Source organism: Colobus angolensis, unplaced genomic scaffold (assembly GCF_000951035.1).
Source record: "Colobus angolensis palliatus isolate OR3802 unplaced genomic scaffold, Cang.pa_1.0 Scaffold402, whole genome shotgun sequence".
Classification (NCBI taxonomy): Eukaryota; Metazoa; Chordata; class Mammalia; order Primates; family Cercopithecidae; genus Colobus; species Colobus angolensis.
This window is the reverse complement of record NW_012117400.1, coordinates 1,164,265-1,172,254: the sequence shown is the minus strand read 5'-3', so window position 1 is coordinate 1,172,254 and position 7,990 is coordinate 1,164,265. Positions and strand designations below refer to the sequence as shown.

General features: G+C 46.7%; 1 protein-coding gene across 1 annotated transcript in view; it reads left to right on the top strand.

Moving 5' to 3' along the window:
• The first annotated feature begins 2,349 nt into the window (after nucleotides 1–2,349).
• ZNF275 (zinc finger protein 275) overlaps nucleotides 2,350–7,990 on the top strand; it is a 17,680-nt gene continuing 12,039 nt past the window's right edge. Inside the window, exon 1 of the mRNA XM_011955916.1 lies at nucleotides 2,350–2,425. Within this exon, the coding sequence (XP_011811306.1) occupies nucleotides 2,395–2,425 (31 nt within the window). The 5' untranslated portion in view covers nucleotides 2,350–2,394. The remainder of the gene's footprint in view (nucleotides 2,426–7,990) is intronic.

Here is a 7,990-nt window from a genome sequence, read left to right as displayed (position 1 = left end):
CTGGGTGAGTGTGCGGGCCGCGGGAGGATGTGCGGGGGCGCTGGAGGGGCCGCAGGGCGGAGGTGATCGTGGGGGCGGCAGGAGGACGTGAGGGCCCGAATGAGCGTGCAGGGCCGCGAGAGGATGTGCAGGAGGCGTAGGACCGTGTGCGGGGCTGGAGCGAGTGTGCGGGCCGCAGAAGAGTGCACGGTGCAGGGAGGGGGCGTCTCTGGGCTGTTGGAGAGCTGCTCGGCCTTGGGCGGGCCAGAGCTGGGAACGGGTCCCGGATGACGAGTACGAAGAGGCCCGAAGGCCTTCCCGAGGCGGGCGGGGGGCGGCGGTCCCGGGTGGGAATCGCTAAAGTGCGGAGGCCTGCTCTGCTCTTTGGGGGAAGCTAGGAGATGAGAACCGCTCAGGGGCGGAAAGAGAGGACCCTCGCCCCTAACGCCTAGGAGCCCGATCTGGAGGGGGCGTTGTAGGGGTGGGGATTAAAGGACTTTTCCCTGGTCTAGGGGAGGGGCTGCGCCGCAGTCTGGGCGCTGGGAGGGTGGGCTAGGTGGGAACAATTCCCGCTGGGGAGTCCCTCCTTTCCTTTTTAGTGGGTTGGGTGGGGGTTAAGCCTCAGCTTGGTGGGGAAGATGGGGGCAGGTAGGTAGCCTAGAGAGAGAACTGTGGGGAGGGAGGGGAAAGGGGGCCGTGAGCTGAGCTCAAGGCCCTCTGTCTGAACCAGTCTTTTTCTCTCCCCTACTGGGGGCTGCCATCTCCCACTCCAGTGCCCCCGCCCCCTTAAACTCCTTTGCTGGCTCCTCCAGTCTATATTTGGGTGATTAATTACATGTCTTTTCCACAACCCCCACCACCACTCGCCTGCCGCCCAAAGTCCATGGCCCCTTTCAAACAACCCCCGCCCCCATTCCTGGCCCTCTTCCCAGAGGTCCCACCCTGCCACCCTGTTCCAATTGAAGCCCTCCAGCCAGCCTTGGCCTAGCTGGGCCCGTGGCCCCCCTCCAGTCTCCTTGGTCAATGAAACATTTCCTCTTCAACCTCAGCCCGACATTTTTCCTTTACAAGAGAATTTCAGATGGGATTGCGGGAACAGCACCTCCCCTAGGTACTAATGCTGCCTCAGCCCTTCCCCACCCCCACAGTCCCCCCACCCCACAACATTGGACCTTCAAGTAGAAGCCACTTGCACAGTGTCTGACCCAGTTCAGTATATCCCCCTAGTAACATTTTGGGGAGATGTACTGAACTGGGCCAGACACTGTGAGTTTTATATATAGAACCCTATTGAGTAGTGATTTTCAGCCTTCTGTCTGTGAGGGACCCCTTGGAAATCTACTAGAACGTGTGAATTCTCTTCTAACCATCAGCACAGACTCAGAGATAGTGGGCTCCCATTTCACAAGGCTCCTGGGCAGGAATCCTGTCAATGACAGAGATTCTGAGAGTTGGAGAATCTGGGAACCTCCAGATTCTAGATAGGCCCAGTGTTAAGGAGGTGCAGTTCTGCATCATAATCTCCTGGGGTGCTTGTTGAAAAATGCAGATCCCTTGGTCTCTCCCAAACCTGCTACACTCCCACGAGTTCTTAGTGAACTCCAAACCAACTTTCTCACCCGATGATCCAGCCCTTACCCAAACCTGCCTGGGCTCCTTGGATGGCCCTGGGCTCCTTGCAATTTGCATAGCATCCCACCCCACCCCCAATTTCGAATCTTTTGTATCCAGGCAGTGTTACTTAAAGGCAGCTATACTTACAATTTATTTCGATTTTTAGTAAGATGCCATGAATATTCTTGGGGAAATGGGAACACAAAACTTTCCTCAATTAAGTACAACAAACACTACAAAATCCCCTTCTGGTCTACCTTCTGGCTTTTTATAGAAAGGAAATAAGATAGAAACCCAAACAGAAAGAGACAGGTGCCCAGGCAAAGTGAGAGAGGAAACAGATGCCTTCCCACCCACACATACAGAAAAAGGCACACACAGACACAAATACCCCAAGAGAGACAGACTTTCCTGGTGAGACACCCTCTCTTTAGACCCTTCAGGATTCTGCTACTTAGAGTAGCAGCCTGTTTGCTGCTTTGGGACGGGACAGGGTGGGCCCACGTGGGGCCTTCACTTCCGCCTCCTGGTCTGTCAGGTGGAAAGAACATGAAGGCCAGGCCCAGCGTGGCCCTGGGCTTGGCTCAAGGGTTGCATCCTGACCTGGCTAGGGTGGATCCAGATTGTGGCGGTGTATATTCAGTTGAACCCTGTATCTGGCCCAGTTCAGTACATCCCCCAAAATGTGGGGGCCAGGTTGCTGGGAGGCGCACATGGGTCTGCTTCTGTTCACCTGAATCATTGCAATCCAACAGGTGGGACCTTACCTGCCAGGCTGATCCCTTGGAGTAGTTCTGAGCCATGATGAGTCATCCGTGTGTGTCTCTTTTGGGTAAGTCTCGGTGTTTATGCGTGGTGTCTGCTGGCCTTGACGCTGGGCATGCTATCAGAAGACCCTATAGGTGGGGTTACAACATGGTGAGGAATATCGTTTTGGTTCCAGAAGCACTTATATTTTCATCTATGCCATTGTTGCTGAACTGTCTTTGCCCAGAGACAGTTCTCTCAATCCAAGCAACACAACTCACAGGAGAAAAGATATTCAGGAAAGAGAATTTGGAATCTAATCTCCCTTTTGGATGGGAGAGGGAGCAGAAGCCATCCATCTGAATTGGATCTCCTGTGAGTGGAAACCTTTGAAGACACCCTTTGGGGTACATTTGCTCTGGCCTAGAACTGAACAGAACACAAACCACCTGTTGTCTTCTGGGTAAACTCAAGCTTTAGAGCCTGAGGACATTCTGCTCCAGGTCTTTATTTAGATGCTTCAGAGAGTCCAGGTGTTTCTGGCACCCCTTGGAAGCTTCTGGAACCTTCCAGATGAGGCTTATTTGGGTGGCCTCGCTGCCTTTCCCCTGCCCAGGGAAGGACAGCGCACCTGTTAGAGAATGTTGCTTGGCTATTTGTGCAATAAAATCAGTTGAATGCTGGTCTTTAGGCTCAGAAGCTACCGTTAGCCAGTAGCCAAACATTCAGCAGTGAGGCAGGAGTGTCTTTAATCCAAAGACAACCAGGAAACATCTCATTATTACTACATTTTGTGACGTGGGTTGTTTTTTGTCTCTGTTGAGTTCAACTCTTCATTTCTGTTCTTCCACATCGAAGTGGAATGATTATTTTGAGTCTCTTAGTGTTTTCTGCTTCCATGCAGTAAATTTGATTTAAATAAGTTGGTTAAAATTTACACTGTGATCTAAAGCACGTGAGCAGGAAGATTTGTTCACTCACGTGAGCTCTCGTGTTTTAGAAAGCATAATTTTTCAAATTATCAGGCAGTAGGTTGACATTGACATCATTATTTTCCATTTATTCTAGCAGATGTTTGTTAAACAGCTGCAGTGTAATGGTGCTTGCCTAGGTCCAGTGTGCAATTCACAGCTGACCTTGACAGGGCCTTTGCTTTCTGGGAGTTTATAGTCTTTAGACTATCTTCAGATCCCATTGAAAGAAGGAGAGTAATACCACTTACATTAAGGGTTGGAAATGTGTTTTCCCACAGTATTTCTTTGAGCGTTCATATTTCCCAGTTGTATGTAGGAGTGCACCCTACGAGATTCAGGACATGCTTTTGTGCTGTGAGTGAAAGTGCCTTACTTCAAGGTCAGCATTACCCTGTGTGTCCATCGGGTGTGCATGACAATGATTTTCATGTTCTGTCTGGAATTCCTTCGACCTTGATTCCCCAAGATCCACTGTCAGAAGGCAGTGGACACCTGCGTTTGTCACTTTTGTCACAGCATCCAGCTTCTTTTCCTGATTAGTTCCACCATTTTAAAATAGAACAGTTGTGCAACATAGATCCTAAATGATCCGATTATCTCTAGGATTGATGATAATTTTATTTTGATCTGCAGTAGGGATTAATGTGTTGTCTTTTTTTTAATGACCTTCCTTTGCTTCTCATGAAGCTCTTTTACCTGATATACTTGATTGATTAATTATGCAAAGTTTCGTTTCCTTTTGTGGAAGCAGGCCCCACTTCTTTCCTCCCATTTTTATGAGTACCTTTTAAATGATCTCCATGTCCAGGGGCTCTGTCACTATGGGTGGTGATCACTTAGCCACTGAGAGCTAAAGTGCTCTCAGGCTGAGTCCCCTGGGTGAGCTGCTACAGGAAGGGGCACTCCTGTTGCTGCATAGGAAAGGATTATTAACAATTCATTTGGGAGTTGTGGCTCCAGGATTTCAACAGTTAATCATGCCAATTAAGTAAAAACACTTCAGTAGGATTTGCCCTATTAAATGGAACACTTCAGGAGGATTCACTCGATTAAACGTGGGTGGCTCGGGAGGACTGTGTGTGTGTGTGTGTGTGTGTGTGTGTGTATGTGTGTGTAAGAGACAGAGACGGAGAAAGAGAGAGAGGAATGACATGTCTCATTGTGCAGTGAGGGCATGTTAACAGGATGGTTTAAAGGCAGCACCGAAACACCCATATATACCATTAGGCCTAGATGACACTAAGCCTCACCCCCAGTCTGTCTTCTGGCTGTGGCGTGGTGTTATAGGTTGGATATTATTTCGCTCTTCTCTGGTGTGGTTTGAGAAGTCTCAAATCTTGGGAGATGGATATTAAGCAAGTTAACCTCCTAGAGCCCTGGTTTCCTTCTCTGTGAATGGAGGCGGTAATAACCACAGGATGTGATAAGTGAATTACAGGAAGGGAGATGCATGACTCCAAACACGTGTAGTGCATGCTTCGGTATTGGAAGTGTGCTTCATTTAACATGCCACTCCCCACACACATTGATTCAGTCACCCCGCAATTTATCACGTGCCCACTCAGGGCCAGGAGCTGCTGCAGACACTGGGGACTCAGGAGTGACCAAGAATGAGAAAGCCCCCCTGCGCTGTTGGAGCTCCATTTCTCCTGGGGACTGTCAGTTAGAAGCAAGCAATTTCATTGGATAGTTTTTAGTTAGCAAAAATGTTCCGAGTAGACTATGATGGACACTAGAGAGTGAAGGCATTCTAAGGAGGTGACATTAGAGTTGAAGCCTGATGTGGGCCAGGCGCAGTGGTTCACATCTGTAGTCTCAGCATTTAGAGGTTGAGGTGGGAAGATGGCTTGAGTCCAGAAGTTCCAGACTGGTCTAGGCAGCATAGTGAGACTCCATCTCTACAATTTTTTTTTTTAATTTAAAAATTTAGCTGGGGGTGGTGGCACGCAGCTGTAGTCCCAGCTACTCAAGAGGCTGAGGTGGGAGGATCACTTGAGCTTGGGAGGTCAAGGCTGCAGTGAGCTGTGATGGCACCACTACATTCCAGCCTGGGTGACAGAGTGAGACCCTGTCTCAGAAAAATAAAAATAGAGTTGAAGCCCGAATTCTCAGAAGGAGCCATCCATGAGAAGCCCATGGTACTCTCAGCAGTTTGAGAGGCCTTGAAGGCCACAGTCTTGGCCTATCTAGGATTGAATGAAGGCCAATGTGTCTGGGTGTCACTGCGATGTGGCAGGGCAAGATATGGGATTGGGGGGCTGGGGCAGAACCTTGTCACAAGGCTAAGTTCTTAGGTCTCTGGCCTGAGGTCAGTGAGAAGAGGTCTCTAGCAGGTCCTCTTTCTCAGAAGGTATATCCACAATATCCTGCTCTCCATTCCATTTGGCAGCCAAATGTCAATGTCAATTGGAAGTGAATTTTTTTTAATGAATTGTGTAAGTAATTTATGACCAGTTCATTTTGTACTGGAAGCCAAAGTCAAATCAGACATTGAATGTATACCAGAGGAATCCAGCGGACCAGCAGGGCCCTGCCCAGGTGACAGTGGGACAGAGAGGGTATGGCTGCTGAGCACCTGAGGATGAACATGAACTCACACTGGGGAAGCCCCTGTGCCAGACAGCCAGTTAAAGATGGGAATGGGGCTGCCTTGGATTCTGGGACTAGATGAGGCCTTCTGCCCACACTTCTTAGGTGCTGGTAGCTTGCAGGGAGGAGCCCAGGAAGTCACAACCCCATGGGCCTGTCTCTAGGCTTTCTGGTCATTGCCCTTCGTGGACCACCCACAGATTCCTGCCAGCCCTTCTCCCCTGCACTTGCCCTGCTGTGTGGGGATCCCAGGAAATGCTGGGTTTTTTACCCAAGCGAAGGGCCACTCCCCATTGACTCCTTGGCCTCAGCCCTTGGCTTCTCACATGCTGGGCATCTTTCTTACTCAAAGTCTTTTAAAACCAAAATATTTTACAATTGTTATGCTTTTCTGATACCAACAAAATTCAGCTTAGTTACTAAAAATTCTCACATTACAGAAAAAGAAAGCAAATCTTTCTAGACCTTGACTCTCCCCAACTCCAACCCCATGTGGTCACATACACATTAGAGATGTGCTTATTCTAGCTATAAGTCACTCTCACTTTTTTCCTTTTTTCTCCTAAAATGCAAATATATACTTAACCATCTCCTCCCCTTCCCTTACCCTCTTTGGGTTTTCAAGGGAGAGTAACTATCTATGCCTGTATCGTCTATGAAGGATTCACATTTTTGTCATCTGCAGCATATCATCCTATGCTGGCACCTGTTGGTTTTATATTGAAACCCTCCAGCTTTCTTCCTGCTGAGTTCTAGGGCTCTTTGGTAGTGTCTCCAGAGCTCTTAGCCACATTTGTCATTCATTCTTTCCCCCACTTTTTTATGACATTGGGATTTTCTAGACTCTTTGTGTTGGTTCTAGTATCCTGTTTTCCATTTTCCATCCATTTACTTTTAACCTATCTGTGCCTTTATATTTAAAGTTTCTTGTAGACAGTATGTCTTGTTTTTATTACAGCCTGACAATCTCTGCCTTTTGATCGGGGTATTTAGTCCATTTACACTTACCTTAACTATCCACGTGGTTGGGTTTAAGTTTGCCATCTTGCTATTTGTTTTTATTTGCCCCTTCCATTCTTTTTTCCCCTCTTTTTCTTTACCCTTCTTCTTTCAGATTATTTTTAGTATATATTTGATCTCTGCTGTTGGCTTATTAGCATGTATCAGAGTCTTGGAGGACTTGCCAGAACACACAATCATATGTTTTACTTCTGATGTTATAAACCCCACACTACCTTTTTATTATTTTTGCTTTGAATGATTGAATGTTTTTTAAAACATTTAAAAGTGAGATTGGTAAAAGCATTGTGTATTTCCCCACATATTTATATTCCTGGTGTTCTTCATGCCTTTGTGTAGATCCATCTTTCCACCTACTATCATTTTCTTTCAACCTGAAAGATTTCCTTTAATATTTCCTATAGTAGAGATCTGCCGGTGATGAATTCTCTCAGCTTTTGTCTGAAAACAAACTTTATTTTGCCTTCATTTTGGAAGGAAATTTTCCTTGAATATAGAATTCTAAGTTGACAGTTTTGTTTTTCTTTTAGCACTTTAAAAATGTCATGCACTGGTTTTCTGACTTGCACATTCTCTGATAAGAAGTTAGTAATTACTCTGTTCCTCTCCACGCAGCAACATCATGTCTTTCCTCTAGCTATTTGAAGACTTTCTCTTTATCACTGGTTTTTCAGCAGTCTGATTATTATGGGTCTTTTAAAGTCTTGCTAGGGGTTCACTGACTTTCTTGGATGTGTGAGCTTATAGTTTTCATCAAATTTGGAAAACTGTCCTGCCATTATTTCTTCAACTGTGTTTTTTATCCCTCCCCCACTTTTCTTCACCTTCTCAGGTTCCAGTTATGTAGGTGTTAGACCATTTTCTCTTACCCCAGGTCATTGAGATGCTGTTTGTTTTTAAAAACTCTTTTTTCTCTCTGAGCTTCTTTTGAGATCATTTGTATTGCTATGTCATCAAGTTGTCTAATTTTTTTTTTTATACTTTAAGTTCTAGGGTACATGTGCACAACGTGCAGATTTGTTACATATGTATACATGTGCCATGTTGGTGTGCTGCACCCATTAACT